This window comes from Enoplosus armatus, chromosome 12 (genome assembly GCF_043641665.1).
Source record: "Enoplosus armatus isolate fEnoArm2 chromosome 12, fEnoArm2.hap1, whole genome shotgun sequence".
NCBI lineage: Eukaryota > Metazoa > Chordata > Actinopteri > Centrarchiformes > Enoplosidae > Enoplosus > Enoplosus armatus.
In genome coordinates, this window is record NC_092191.1 from 7,367,265 (window position 1) to 7,383,904 (window position 16,640).

Genomic DNA, 16,640 nt, shown 5'->3' on the forward strand with positions numbered 1-16,640 from the left:
ACCAGCCAGTCGGTGGTGCAGTAAAAACAATAATTTGGAGCTTTGTGCCGACGTTTCACATAACAGAGGAATTAGAGTTCAATAATCATCTGACCAACAGCAGATGCTTGTGGAAATCATAGTGTCTTGTGAGAAGAAGCCTCAAGCAAGAAATACCAATATATCAAATTATAAATAAATAATGAGTAGAGGTTTTCAAGTTGCAAAATTAAAATGTTTCTCACAACTGTGACCATGGCAAGCAGACTAGTCTGAACTGCCCTTGTTTGGCAAGATTTAACTATATTTTTTACCTTGACATTAGAGGAGGAAACAATAAATGACTGTCACTCCTGTTAAATCTTTTTCCATTGGAGTGCTGATTGTTGGAGTTGGATGTCGCTGAGAGGCCGGCTAGTTAAAGTGTCAGACTGTTGCCAAACTGGAGTTTTGTACCACTCTACAGACTACAAAGTGCCTGTGTGGCTGTGTGTGTGTGGTGGGCACCATTTCAGCACCAGGCAACTCATGCCAGCTGGCTCGTTTTGATGACACGTTAGGTTGAGAGAGGCATACTTTGCAGGAATCTGGGACATGGCTCAGCCAGTATGTTTTAAACTGTCACTCGTAGTGGTGCCTGTAATACCATTGGCTCTGATAAAGTTTGGACCGTGCTTCTGGAACAATAGTTTCCGTTGTTTGGTTCAGTGTGTAAAAAAAAAAAAAAAAGAAAAAAGCAAAGCCGGCGCAATGAAGGGTCTTCGTCATGGCAGTGGGCTTATAGGAGGAAGCACACAGACCAAGTCGGATACTGACTAATTCAAGCTCTTCTTTCGGTGATAAAACCACCAAATTAATGCCTAAAATGAAGGAGACCATCTTTTAACTGTCACAGTTTTTAGACCAACACAGATATCAACATTTTAGATTTAAAAATATCTGATAACAATATATATATATTATTATTATTATTGTTATTGTTATTTTTATGCACTGAGAGGCACAATTTACAGTTGAAAAATAAACATGTCAGTGCTCTCTGGCAGACGAACTATGTAACGCAGACACTGTTTCTATCTTCTGTCATTTTTGTATTGCAACTTCTTGTTGCTTATTGGCCGAAAATACAGTGATATATCAGTGACGGGCTAATATCAGCCAATATATTGGTTATTCACACAGTGTTTACCTGGTCTTGTGGTAAACTTCCGTGTAAGCAAACACATATGGACTTGTTGTTTAACAAATAGTCTCATGTCTGTTAGACTTTTGTCCCATCTCATATGCCGTACAGAGACGGTTGTTTCTCAGAGTTGAGAGTCAATCAGTCCAGTATAGTTGAGATGCATTATACATAACGGTCTATAGTGTGTGTGTGTGTGTGTGTGTGTGTGTGTGGCTCCGTTCATACAGAGAAGTCTCTGTCCTTACTGAGAGCACACTCATGACCAGCCAGATCAAACATGGGACTCATCAAGTTCTGTCTGTCAGCAATAAGAAGTTAGACCCATGCGCTGCCACAGTCCGTAAATAAATCAAATCATACATGCAGGTCTTGTCTTTATTGTCTTAATGTAATTATGAATGGATCATAAACGAGACGGGAAGCCACTCATATAAACATTGATCCGTGCGTTTAATTTAGAGCGGTTGCATTCAGGCTCAGTGCTCATGATCCACGTATTTACTGAGACGGCCTGAACTCTGCTTTGTGTTGTTTAGCTTGATTTGATCCCAAATTGCTCTGTGTTTTTTAAGGAGGAAGTGTCATGAAGAAAAGTTATTCTGTTTGGACACACACAGCTATCTGAGCGCATGTTTTCTCTCAGATCCAGTGGAGAAGATGCTAGGAAAGAGCGGAGGGAGAGCATAGATATTGTTGGATAAGTTAAGATGAGAGCAGAATAAAATGGTACTAGAAGGGCATTGGAGAAAGTAGGACAAGAAAATATGAGCTGCACAATAAAGGCCAGGGGAGCAACAGACATGAAGATAATAATGATAAAGGCGCTGAAGAGGAACAGTGGATGAAATGAGGTGAGAAATTAGTAGGCAGTAGGAAACATGGGGGGAAATGGAGGGAGAAATTAAGAAGTCGAGGGTGTATAGATTGAAAAATACAGAGAGTGGAACAGATGGGAATATAAAAGCAAGAGACTCAAAAAAACTATCCTTCGCATTCTCTTCGTAGCTGTTACATCTGCTTCTTTTCAGAGCTCTTCAGTCTCACCCGACTGTTGACTTCTCGCAGGAATCTTGTCAAGGAAGGATGTGACTTTTGCTCCAGTTACTGTTTACTTGAAATGATAGAAATCTAGGAGTTAGCGTCTATATGGCAAAGAGCGTCGCACATACTTGGAATGTAAATGTAAAAATGAGTAGGAAGGGTCGAGGAGGAAGGGGAGTTTGAGGTAAAGGGAAGAAGGTGGGATGGACGCTGAGATGCAAAGAGGGGCAGGTCCAATGGGCAGCAGACAGTGGGGTGTCCACCTACTAAACCTCTGTGTGGTATAAAATGAAGCAGGCAGAGCTTGTTCGGCCTTTGCGTTAGTTGTGCATCTGATCAGAAGAAAGAGGAGTGTTTTGTCCCTGCTTGAAAAGTAAGTTAACAGTTTACAAAGAGTGGTTTGCTTTTAAGATTGATAATGGCAGAATGATCATGTTTTTCTCATGTTTCGGCACATTTAAGAGGAATGCTATGCTTTGCGAGGTGATGCATGTGTTTCTGACCTGAGTTTTCTCTTCTGTTATGCAACTTTACCACAAAGTGGCAAGATGTCCTTTTGGGTTATGTTGCATGCTTGCGTGTTTAACCACTGTCATTGCTCTTGTGGTTAGGAAGCTCAGTGGTTTCTGTGTCGTAAAGCTTGAGGTTTTCTAGCGTGGGTGCTGCCATGCGGCCTCTGAATTTGGATCTGATTAAGTGAATTGGTTAATTGTTTTTTTTCTGTTCAAATTACATTATGCATCCCATTATTACTGCAGTGTTGGTCCACACATTAAATAACTCATTAACATATCTAAATATAGAAAGAAGAGACATATGGCTGCTGATGATAAACATGTAGGTGCTGGCACACTCTAAATGTTATCCACCATTGAAACATGTATTTGTTATCTGTGTGTTTCAGACCTGGTGCCACCCTGATCAAGCCCTGACTGAGCACGAGCCTCTGACAGTCTAACGAGAACCATGACGGCCATCAACGCACCTCGGGACAAGTAAGACAAACGCCTTCTGTTGCACTTTCAGTATTTGGATGATGTCCAGTGAATAAATTGTTCTCAATTGTTTGTTGACATTAAGTTGAATGACTTCATTGATGTACTTTCATGCGAACTTCCTTTTTTCTCTTTCCCAGATACAATGCAGTGTGGATCATTTTCTTCATCCTGGGCTTGGGAACCCTCTTACCATGGAATTTCTTCATGACTGCAACAATGGTATGAAACATTTAGGAAAATTGCAGTCAGTCTTCTGAATGTGAGAATATTTGCAGCAACAGACAGATGGAAGTGAAAGGAAGAGCCCTGTTGGTGGTTCCTCGTGGTTAGTGAGTGGTTAATTAAAAGGTTGGGCTTCACTTAGGGGAAGGTCATCTAACTTGGAGAAAACAAAGATTGTTTGTTTACCTTTCCTCCCAAAACCACCTGGTTTCACTCAGGATGGCTGGCCTGACTGCAGCCAGGTGGATTTCCTTGGCAGTGGTATATCCTCTCTAATCCCCACCCATTCTTTTTGAGCTTTAAGGGGTTAACTTCTTAAAATGTGGAATTTCAGTTTCATTATCCTGGGGGAGTTAATTTGGACCCACCCTTAGGGGGGGACTTTTTGTTGAAGCTCAAATAGCTTATAGTGCTTATTTGTTTTGACAAAGGAAAGTTGGAAAGCCACTTTGATCAATAAGACGAGGAAAGACGAAATATGGCTAAACTATGAGTACATGGCCACAATCTATAAATGCAAAAGCTTTTCAGGCTAGCTAAATTCTGTCACTTAAACATGTGTTTAATATGTGCGTCATTAAAGCACTTAATGTTTCATCCAAGTGACTTTCCACCTCTTTGTTTATTAACATTCACTCAGTTTCCAGAAGTTTATAACTTCCAGTTGTTGTTGAAATTGTTTTAGAGAGGTGTTGATTCAACTGTGTGGTTTTGGAGGCGGATTTCTGGTGCCATTGAATTGTGTAATGTGGAGAGGAGTTTTTAATATTTAGTCCACTCATACTGATATAAAGTTCCAGTTTGTGGAACAAACTCCATATTCATTAATTTATCGTTTACAGGAACTGTTACTGTTGAGTTGTGAGATCTGATAACCATCGTAATAAATGTGCATTCCTCCATCCTTTTCTTTTAGTTCTTCACAAGTCGGCTGAAGGACCCACCCACTAACCTCTCCTTCAATCAGACTGCAAACAAGACTTTGGAGGGCGGGGATACTCGCAATGTGCTGCAGTCAAAGTTTAACAACGTGATGACGCTCTGCGCCATGGTGCCTCTTCTCATTTTCACCTGCCTCAACTCCTTCCTGCACCAGAGGTATCCACCCTACTCCACCCTGACACACTCACACCAAACTAAAAAAACTGACCCTGTAGATTTATGTAACTAAAGTTACCACAGTAAGATTATTGGCCTCGTTAGTCAGTTTGGTGTCCTTTAGAGAGTCTCTGGAGTAGATTTAACACAAGACATTACATTCAAGGGATGAAGACTTTTTGAGGTCAATTCTGCACCTTTACTTTCCCGCTCTTTCTGCCTACCCTCCTGCTTATGTGTAGCCACTATAGGTAACATGATCCTGTTATGTGAATGTATATCTGTGTGCTTCCAGTATGTTTGCTTTAATTAGAGTGGGATTGAGAGAGATCTGGGGTGGACCCCGACCACGACCGACTCTTCCCCTGCACAAACACACCCAGGAATGCTATTTATGTTTTCTACCCCCCCCCCCCCCCCCATCTTCTTTTTTACCTCTCCCCGCGTGTCTTCCAAACTTTGTCTCTGTTCTTTTTCTCCTGCTGTCCCTCGTTTCCTCAATATAATCACTTTATTTCTGCGGACCTTTTTTGTCTATTTTCTCCCTCGTCTTTTTCTCTCAAAAACACAGTGTGTTTTTTGTTTTTTTTGATGAACAAAGTACTGCTCGTTGTGAATTGACTCCCTCTATTTTCCACTTTCTGTTGGATAGACCTCAACTTGACCCTCTTAGCTTCATAATCGGAAAATGTTTTTACTTCTGCTCAACAATGAATCATAATCCACTCTTCCATGTTCCTGTAAAGATTTCAAAACCCTGCTAACACTCCTCTGTTATATGATGAATATAAGTAGTAGTAATATTTGTTTATCTGAAACTAATCTGAAACTTTCATATGAAGTCGTTTAAATTTCCTTTCTCTCTATTGTTTTAACTGTGCGTCTCAGGATTCCTCAGAAGCTGCGGATCTCTGGCAGTCTGGTGGTCATCCTGGTGGTTTTCCTGTTGACGGCGGTGCTCGTCAAGGTGGACGTTGCCCCGCTGCCCTTCTTCACCCTCACTATGATCAAAATTATCTGCATCAACTGTGAGTTTCTAAATGCATAAATTATAAAAATGGCATGATCATTCAGTAGTCGCTGCGGTGAAAGTCTCTCTGTCTACTCAAAAAGAAAGCTCAAACATATATCAAACTAACCAACAGTCACAGAGCAAAATGAAATAATGTAGTGTACAAAATTATGACGGGAAATTAAACAGAAGACACAACTAGCAGAGACATAACAACTCTTCCTAAACCTGCCTACTAGACACCACAAGCTTTAGACTGTGGGTGTGTGAAGGGAAAATGTAGCTGATTTGTCATTTTGTTCATTCAGTCAGCCGATTTGTTGTTTATTGGGTTATTTTGTGGCATTTTCCCCCTAATCAAGTTATTGACTTACAAGAAAACAAACAGTGGTGCTTGAAACCATTTATATCAATGATGGTAGACTAAATATTAAAAACCCCTCTCAGTATAACGCAACACAATCTACAGCCTCCAAAATGACAATACAGTTGAATCAACACCTGAACACTATAACTTTTAATGAAGGTTGGATTTATTGCAGTGCTGTTGTATTGAACGGCATTGGTTTAAGGACTGCCTTCATCTTATTTCCACGTTGAACTCAAATGATTATTTCCACGTATCTTCTCCTTCTTTGATCAACATCATCTGCATCCACTGTGTTTGGAAAGTCCTCCACACTCTCACACCACACTGAGCTTCAGAACACAATCTGTAATCTCACTGCGTTTGTTTATTTATAATGACTCACTGAGCAGCAGGGATAAGCTCACCCCCCTCCTTATCCCCATTGGGCCAGTCCTGACCCTCAGGTCCTCATGAGGAACAGCCCATCGTGTTTGATTTAGAGGGGAGGACGCCGTGACCTTGAAGCTTTTGATATCGACGTCAGCACATTCCTCTGAGTGGACACTTTTTAGATTTCAACAGCTAATTAAGTTTCAGTGTTGCTGAGTAAACGGTTGTAATCCACCAGTGTGATGCAAGTTTGTATGAAAAAGCCTTATTGGCTACAACTTTGTGTAAAGTGATAGAAAGAAAATAGTTATGCAAAACAATTACTTAGCGCCATGTTGTTTTCAGAAAGGTCTGTTGCTGCTGCTCGTGTGTTTTTTCTGTGTTACTGTGACTCTTTAAAGTCAACTCATTCTTAAACATCCTTGTCTTGTTTTCTGTGTCCCTCCCACCAGCGTTCGGGGCGATTCTTCAGAGCAGTCTGTTCGGGCTGGCGGGGATTCTGCCTGCCTCCTACACCACTCCCATCATGAGTGGACAGGGGCTGGCCGGCACCTTCGCTGCTTTCTCCATGATCTGCGCACTGGCCAGTATGTCACACACACCTCTTCTATCTTTATGGATACACAGGTGGTGGACAAAAAAAAAACACCTTACAATACTACACACCTACCAGTGCTGTACATGACCTTTTTAGGAGGTAGTACTGGTGCTGGACAAGTTGACTGCACATTCCCTGTCTACTACAAAGCCATTCATAGAAGCAAAATTACTTTCCATATCTGGCACAGTTTGTAATTTTAACTGCTAATAAAATAGTGACAGAAAGTTTAAAGTCTGCAGCTACTTTGTATTCGCATTCACTCACAAATGTTGTTCAATATTAAATGTGTTCCAAGATAAATTCTGTTTCTGGTAAAAAGTCAGCCAAATGTTCAGTGATTAGTAATAAATAGTTTTGCTGTTCTTTGAATTTGACCCTCTTAGACAGAATTATGAAACCAGAATAAGTTTCTTGGAAGTCCTTTTGGCACTGCTGTGAGAATTATCTCTTGAAGTCATGACTCAGACATGCTTATGCAGTTTAGCTGTTATCACTTACATCTCGTCTAGCTTGACATCAATCTGTCACTAAAATACAGTTTGTTTTCTTGGCTTTTAAACGACAACAGGCTGCATCAATTTGGACACATCTCACCTTCTCAGTCTATGTGACGATGCTTAAGTTACCTGATGAAGCTGTGAAGGTCAATTATGGGAGGTGGTGTTCATTTTTATACTTCCGATCTCATCGTTAACTTCAGCATTATGTTGCCATTAGGAACTGACAACATATATGCAGAGACATCTCACACAAATACACACAAATATATAATCAGCACACTGCTGGTGCTGGAGTCGCTACTGTGTTCATGTTTGTATTCACACAGGAGGATCTTATATAAGAAATGCTACAGTATGTTTATTGCACAGTCCTGCCGTCAGTAAATACTTAGTGTTTGGTAATTGTTGAGCCTGTAAGAGGTTTTTATTCAACCTGATGGTCATTTTTGAGGCTGTAGCTCGTTGTTTTGACGAGCAGATATTCCTGTGTTGGTGCCTATTTTCTTTCTTATTCAATAGTAAACTAAAGCTGTGGCCCACAATAAAAACTGCTGAATTAAATCAACACTTATGATAGTCTTAATAAAAACACTAATGATTCTCTGTGTCCTGTGGTTGTCTGTAGGTGGATCAGCCCTGCAGGACAGCGCTTTTGGTTACTTCATCACAGCCTGTGTTGTTATTCTCCTGGCCATAATGTCCTACCTCATGCTGCCCAGGATGGTAAGACCTCATAGTATTTTTTTTTTTATCATGAGGTATTTGTTTAATACCACTTTCAAATATGTTCTCATATTGCTCTTATTAACATTGTACGTAGTTAGAAATCACTTTGTAAACTTGAGATAAGTGCTGAGTGCTTTTAGATAGCTGCTGTATGAAGTTCAGTCTTTTTATTTTTTTATGTCAGTCCAAACGCTTCAGTCTTTGAGGTGATGGAAAACACATCACAGCAACATGTTGTCCTCCCTTTATTCTTTATCTTTGCCTGCTCATTGTGGATTTTGGTTTTGTCAACAGGAGTTTTTCCAGTACTACATGGAGAGCAATGGATCCAGACCCTCTGCTGATGAGGAGAACAAGATGGACTTACTCAGAAAAGGTACATACTGTATGCTCACAGGCCTGATCAGATATTCAGGTTCCACTTTCCAAAAATGAATAATTATGGAAGCTGAAGCTGTGGACACGTCTTAGGTCGACCGCGGCATTAAAAGTTAGAGAAGATCTTGGTTATAACATGTAACAAATGCATAATTCTTCCAAACATCATGGAGCTTTAGCTTTAATTGATATTTATGACAGTATGAGGAATGTGACTTGTAGCCATGGTACTGCAGATCTTTAAATCAAGGCGCCCAATATCAACCAAACTGCACAGACCCTCGAGGATCAAGATCCTCGATACAGTTACAAAGAAATTATGTTTCCCCCACTTTAATTTCCCATTTCAAAGTTATCTTTCAATGACATCCTCAGCATATACACAAGTTAGCCACTTGGATAATTTACTAACACTGCAGGTTTATGTTATGGCCATCAGTTTTGCATTTTTATCAGAGTAATTCTTTTTTTAATCTTCTGAATGTTATCAGGTTTCAATCAAGAGTCATCTGTAGCTCACGCTTGCAGTTAGCGCTGCACACAAGATGATTTTAAGCTCTGTCATTTTTTTCATAGAAATCATCCTATAGGAAATTGTACTTTCTCTTTTAGTTATATTTTCACATACTCAGGCTTTTACCTTTTTGTCTGATATCAAAGAATCAGACATTTGAATTTGCTCATCTGTTATACGGACGATTCAACCAGGAGAGTTTCTGTCGTGGGAATTTTAGGTAACAGAAGACTGGCAACAAGGGAGCAGTTCGTGTCCGTCCGAGCCTTGAAAGTGCTCCAATTGTCCAAGTCACCTTGCATCGTCTATGCAGGAAATTAGCAGGATTTGACTGTGGAAGTGTTTCAGTTCGTGTTTTGGCAGCAACTCAACTGAGTCTGTGGCATTAATTAGTAGTGCGTGAGAGTGTAATGGGAACTGTATGTTATATAACAATAGAAATCTTGTGCGTAAACCCACTCGAATGTGGGAATGATAGTCTTACCCCCATGTGACCAACATAATGATAGACAGCTGTTTGTTTGTTTTTCAGAAAGTCCAGCAGAGAAGCGGCCGGTGGTGAGTCTGATGGAGGACGAGGCCAAACCCAGCGTGTCTGTGTTAAACATCTTCAAACAGGTGAAACGACTTTTTCACACTGTGACATATGAATGAATATTAATGAATGCCACAAAAAGCATTGTACAGAATAAATCCAGCCAATAATACCTCCTTATGTTTGTCTTATGCTCTCCAATCAGATCTGGGTGATGGCTCTGTCAGTGTGCTTCATCTTCACCATCACCATCGGCACCTTTCCAGCCGTAACAGTTGAGGTCCAGTCGACAGTCGCAGGTGGAGGCGCCTGGGGTGAGTCTCCATTTCTAACATCTGGACGAAGCTACAGCAGCTAGTGAGCCAGTAACATTTGAGAGATTTCACTGCTGAGTTTTTGTCCTCGTTCAAACATTTATTCACAAACTTTTTTTGGGTTGGGGTTTTTTTTTTTTTTTTTGTTTCCCAACAAGGCGATTTTGATCTCCTTACCTCAGACGGTAAGATCAGGTGTTTTGTGGAGCGAGAATTTTGCGAGACAATTGGAAATAGTTTAAACTCATTCACATAATTTTACTGTGTTGAAAGGCTTTTAATTCTGCAGTAGTATCTGACTTAATATATTTCTAAAACTGCTTATTTTACCTCCTCACCACATAGATGCACTAAATTAGACTTAACTGTTGCTTTTATTGCAGATATTTGCAGTTTTAAATTGGAAAGGCAGTGAACAAGGCTTAATCCTTAAAGGAACACTCCACTGAAAACTTGTCTTTTATTAAATCCTCTCTTCCCTGTAAACTCTGAAATTGCAGCTTTCTCCTTCAAGGAGCTGTTGTCCGCTTGGATTCACACGACCCGGAGTGACAACAAATATAAGTATCAAAACGCCGAAGTAGTTTGATATTTTGATACCGTGAATCCACGTTGACGACAGCTGCCGTCCTCCATGAAGGAGAAAGCTACAAAGCTTTTCAGCTGTATTTGAGTTGGGTAGTTTTCTTTCAAGCAGTCAGACATCTGTAGTCTTGTTGTTAACAGCAGCTCGTTTGTTTTGCTCCCTATTCAGAAACGTACTTCATCCCTGTGTCATGTTTCCTCCTCTTCAATGTGATGGACTGGATTGGCAGAAGTCTGACAGCCGTCTGTATGTGGGTCAGTATCAACACTACAACACTAAATAACACGTTTTACCCAGGGGGCTCGGTCCCTCTAACCTGCTCGGACAGCTTCCTCTTTGGGTTCAGAGTCGGCTTAATTACTTCACAGGCTTGGTCCCAGCTAACTGTCGAGCTTCCTGCAGGTTTAATGGATCTATTCAGGGTAAATGTTATCATAAATCTTGTCATAACTGCCTGGTAGTCTCTGATCTCTCTCTGGACCCAACAGTTGCCTTTATGTTTGCTGTAACTAACAACACAGCATATTTCATAATGTACCAGTTTGTAGTAATGACAGTGACCGATGCTTAAACGCTGCTGCCTCATGCAGCCCTATCAACAAATCCATCAAGTAACAGCACCCCTGTTTACAAACACTTTTGCCTTATAGGGTCCATTTAAAATGACCACATCAAAATATTTATTGTGGTCTGCTGTTGTGGTGCCATGGACAACAGACACACTTGTCGACACTTTAATGGAAGCCTTTGGCTGCATAAAATATTTACACATGAATAAATCACTGAGTGGAAAAACATCAGCTGCTCAGAGTTGGGGGTGAAAATAAAGGAGGCGAGTTTTGTTGCTGAGATCAGAGGTTTGTTTTGGAGAAAAGTGTGTGTGTGTGTGTGTGTGTGTGTGTGTGTGGGTGGGTGGATGGGTGCGCTGTGTGAAGGAAGTGGTTTTGGTGGTCAGAGAGGAGTGACAGTGGTGATTTTGGAGGTTTGCTCACTCTTCTTCTGCACATGTGGATGAACGATGGAAGCTCGGAGGTTATTGAACTGCTAAGAAGCCCTCAGCGCTGCTACATGTCTGAGCACTATGATATATATGATAATATAATAGACACCTGTTATCATGAATGCATCCATTTTATTCTGCTACAAGCTTTAATAGATTATTTTAGGTCCACAGTATCTCCAGCTGTCTAGTGTTTTAGCACCACTTCCTTTAGATTTAAATATCTAAACTTGGCATTATGTTATATTACAGGAATTTAGTGTCAGGCAGCTTTATTTATACTAACACGTTAATACATTATATTAATGTGTATTTTATTTGTCAAGTGTTGGCTCAGATCTCCTTAAACTTTGTCCAGAAAATAACAAATTAACAAACAAGTTTAATTTTCTGCGCTCCAGAGGAGATCAAATTAAATCAATTCAGTCCGAGTACAGTTAGTTAACCCTGTCTGACCTGCACTGGAATGCAGCCTCTTGGTATTATCGCAGATATCAGTAGTCAGCTGCTCCAGGACCATGTGAGTTTATTTATCATCATTAGATGATGCTGATCAGGATCCTGACGGTTTCCTCTGAGCTGCTTTTGTGACTCCAGGTCCTTTGGTCAGTCGTGTCTTTAAACATGTTCCTCCCACTAAGATTGTAAGACATGTAAGATTGTTAACTTAACACAAGTTAACATGAATTTAGTGAGTTTGTTATTGAACTTTGCCGTGCCACGTGTTGTCTCCAGAGGAACTTAAAACACAGATGTTTCAGTGTTGGTCGGACAAAGCAAGTCATTTGAAGGCATCACCAACAGTCCACAACCACAAAATATTAAATTTTGTACCATGTCTGTTCCTGTGGTTGATGTTGCTGTGTTTCTCTCCAGCCGGGTAAAAACAGTGTGTGGCTTCCTGTCCTGGTGGGTCTGCGTGTCGTCTTCGTCCCTCTCTTCATGCTGTGTAACGTCCAGCCTCGCAACTACCTCCCCGTGCTGTTTGCCCACGACGCCTGGTACATCATCTTCATGATCATCTTCTCCTTCTCCAACGGATACCTGGCCAGTCTCTGCATGTGCTTTGGACCAAAGTAAGAACTAGACACACACACTGTACACTAATAACTGTAAATGAAGCGTGTTCGCTGGGACTATTGTTAGTTGTGGCTGATGAAGCTTCTGGTTTCATTGTTTTCTGTCTGAGGATTAGATGAGAAGATCGAGACCGCTCAATTAAGAATACTCTAATAATGTACACACGATGTCTCTGCTGCATCTATGTTTTATTAAACTGTCCATCATGAACGCACAATGTTACAGGAGCGCAGTGCTAAATCAGAGGAGTACTCTTTTTAAGTATTGGGCTGGAGCCTGGAGGAGATTAGCCTAGCTTAGCAATAAAGACTGGAAGCAGGCAAGTACCTTTCAAAGCTCAAACGTTCTCCCACCAGCACCTCTAAAACTCCACATGAAGTCGACCGTTTGTTAAATCTGGACATAAACAGAATTGTGGTTTTAGAGGGAATTATGTGCTGAAACTATTTATTGGCAACAACAGCCGGCCGCTGTGACTTCCTGCAGTCTTGCTGTTAAGGTTGCCGGGCAACCAGGGCAGATGCTGCACATAGCACTGGGCGGATGGATAAAGTGTTGTTTGTCATTAAATAGTTACAGCCTGTAACTCCCCCTTAAAACACAAACTGACATTTTTATATCTGTTTGTGTACGAATTAAACAACTGAGATAAATCATGTAAATTACTGAGCTGTAGAGGAGCTGGTAGGCAGATCTTTTTACGTACTGCTATACAGACAGGCTAGCTGTTTCCCTGCTTCTAGTCTTAACGCTAAGCTAAGCTAACCTAACTGGCTCTGGGCTGTAGCACCATACTTAACGTATATATATGAGAGTGCTTAGCTTTTAATTTTAACTGTAGTTAAAGTTGAAGTTAAAGTTTGTCTTGCACCCAGGTAAAACACTTGAACATAAAACATAATAAAATACATAAAGGATATTAAGAAACATGTAAAACAAAAGCTAAAAGCCAACACACAAGCTGACATAAAACAATGTACTTCAGCCTCTTTTCATCTAACTCTTGGAGAGACGGTTAATAATAATATTTCCTCTAATGTTGGACTTATCTAAACTTAAACACAAACAGCTTTTGTGTTTAATGTTGAACCGCTGATTCCTAATGAGTGTTGTCCCTCTGTTGTCTCTGTACAGGAAAGTGCCACAGCATGAGGCAGAGACGGCGGGGGCCATCATGGCCTTCTTCTTGTCCCTCGGCTTGGCGCTGGGCGCTGCGGTCTCATTTGCTTTCCGGGCCATGATCTAAGATGTCCCGCAGGCCCTTCATTAGACTAGATTAGACCACCGCCCTCCAACACTGTCCCCGCCTTTACCCTCCATGGGAGATCAATAACTGGGCCACGCTCCTCTACAACATCTGGCCTCCGGCTGAGTGGAGACGGCACAGCAGACTAGAAGACTAGAGGACCTCAGTCTTGTGTACAGTAGAGACTCGTCTCATCCTGCCATCTTGGCAACAACATAAGCTGAAACATGTTACTGAATATTTGTTTTCCTTCTAAACTCAGCAGCACAGTGTGTAAACGTGTGCTTGCTTCTCCTGTTTCCCAATCGATGCCATTGATCAAACAGGTTACTTCTCTGAGATAAATTGCAGAGTGCGACTCACAACCAAACGTATAAAAAAAAAACTTTAAAAAATCTGTTGTATGTAGAAGAAAGCAGAAACCAGATGTTACAAAACTGAGCCCAGGCAGCGTTAATGAAGACGGCGGCAGTATCCCAGAACCTCATTCATAAACTGTTCCTTTACACAAAAATATAAAAAATACTGATAAAATGTTAGATTGCAATAATGTGTTTAAGTTATATAAAGTTATAAATGTATTTCACTTCCTTTGAAACAATCACATTCTTTAGAAATCACTTATGATGGTGTGTAAATAAAGTCTTAACACATTTTATAAACGAGGCTCTCAGATGGTGTCTGGCTCATCTAAATTAACCAGTAAACTTAACTCATCAATTTGTAAACTGTGATCCTCAACGTGACGCTTTTCCTTTTTTTTCTTTCTTTTTAATGATGTTTGCACATCAAACATGAAACCTGAGCGTTACATCACTCTGGACTGTTGCAGCTTTTAACTCTGATCAAGCCAAATACATAAAGACAACATGGGAAAATGATGAACTTTGAAGGGAGGTCATGGCCCATCAAACGTAAACCGCTCCACTCCCTCTCTCGACTTTCACTCGGGTCACTCGTGTCACTCGTGTGTGTTTTAAGCTTCCTTTATAACGAATCAGTAAATTCTCAAAGAATGTAAGGATGGACTGAATCCTAAAGACGAGGTTTTAATCAATAATCTGAATATTCATTGTCTTAGAGAGTGGTGTTTTGTCTATTTGTGCCTCGAGTACCAGCGTGAGTCTTTTTGGTTTATCTGAAAACATCCTCTCGTACTTCAGTTTGACCAAATAGAAACAGAGGTCACAGTTTCTACTCTTCCTGATAAACACACACAAGAGATTTTGATGTAATTTTGAACGCAGTAAAAACAAAAGTATGCAGCCGTCAGTGACGTGAAATGTGCCATCGTGAGATTTGGAGACTTTTTAAAATCTCACTCTTTGGCGTTCTTGTGACGCTTCTCGTTCAACATGTTCTCATGGAAGATAAGTTTTATATCAGAAGTAGTTTTTAGTGTTTTCAGACGTTACCACTTGGCTCTCGCTGAGTTAGTTATGTTGTTATGAAGGGGGGGGGATAAAAGGCCTTGTGCCTATCAGTATTATATTTTTGTTTCTTTGCATTTTTGTGGCCTTTTGATGCTTTTTTTTTTTTTTTAAAGTCTACTTTAGTTGTACACAATATTATTCATAACCCCAGCTGTATACATCCTAACAGTCTGTTTAAAAGCACAGCGTTGGTCTGTTCTTCCGTACTTTGTGTTTGGGTTGCTATGGGAGTCTGGCATGGACCATTAAAATGTTACTTACATTGCAGCTTGAAACAGTTCTGTGATAAAATAAAACTGTGTATTTTTAAGAATCTGGCGCCTCCTGTTGGTCATTACTGGAAACACACTGCTCAACATCTCAGCAGCTATTTATGTGCTGTGAAACATCTGGACACAGACTTCTTCAGTAAACAGGTCACTGCTGATGCAAACAGCTCCTCACTTAATTCACTTGAATGTAAAGTGTAAAGTGGCTGCGATCCTCAGCCGATAACTGCTGATCTTTTCCGTGCGCTGCCTCTGCATGTGACTGAATAATGAAGTTAAATGCCCAGCGGGACACGCGTCATGAAGACGCCTCAGTGTTAGTCACATACAAATGCAGCTTTTCCTCCTCTCTTGGTAATTTCTCAGCAACTTTTTTGAATCAAGGCCACCGACTGATAAACTCTGAACTTGGCTAATTCATTTTGAGATTCTCCATTCCTCTAGTTACCAACTGCATTAACACTTTTCTCCAGGCTATGAAGATGAAGCAGTATGATAATTGTTTTGAGTCTCCCTCAGTTTCGCCTCTCAGGCTTCTGTCTGCCTTTTCCTTATTGGTGGAGGTTGCAACTATAAGCAACCTGAAAGGAATACCTGCAGACACCACTCAGGGTTACATAGGGTACTCCCAAATTGATTTTTGGGAAATATTTTTTATAATTTATGTATCCACATATTACTAAATACTAAGACTAAGTGTTGTGCGAAGACATGACACAAGAGGAATGTGTTTTTTGAAAATTGTGCTTAAATTCAAGAGGAAAGTGAAATGTGATAAGTTGCTTCTTGGTCACTTCGTTCAGACTAAATAAAGTCTCCTCAAAGAAATAAATTTAAAAATAAAAAAGACAAAAAGGAGCCAACATAATTGAATTGATGATTTATTCTTAAGGTAAACAGTTTATTCAAAAATAAATTACCAGAGATATCTTTAAAAGGCAGACAGACATTGTCTCCAACCCACTCGTCACAATCAAAACATGTTCCTATCAGAAAGTATTCACACCACGTTTCTATTAACGTCCGTCCTCTTGAAGGAGAAGTGTACTAGTGTAAACCCTACAGCAGCAACTTATCATTCTTAAACAAACCACAAACTGTTAAGTTGATCAAGAGAAGAAAAAAAAAACAGCCATTGTCAACTGATTCACTATAAAATGTATACAAAGTTTATTTAAATATT

At 40.3% G+C, this 16,640-nt stretch overlaps 1 protein-coding gene across 1 annotated transcript; it reads left to right on the forward strand.

Annotated features, from left to right (window-relative positions):
• The first annotated feature begins 3,172 nt into the window (after positions 1–3,172).
• LOC139293997 (equilibrative nucleoside transporter 1-like) lies at positions 3,173–15,501 on the forward strand. The gene is made up of 12 exons (XM_070915732.1): positions 3,173–3,201; positions 3,342–3,423; positions 4,343–4,524; positions 5,413–5,552; positions 6,728–6,862; positions 8,002–8,099; positions 8,397–8,478; positions 9,527–9,612; positions 9,735–9,843; positions 10,598–10,683; positions 12,306–12,505; positions 13,644–15,501. The coding sequence occupies exons 1-12, from the start codon at positions 3,173–3,175 to the stop codon at positions 13,753–13,755; spliced, it is 1,341 nt and encodes a 446-aa protein (XP_070771833.1). The 3' UTR covers positions 13,756–15,501.
• The last annotated feature ends 1,139 nt before the right edge of the window (positions 15,502–16,640 follow it).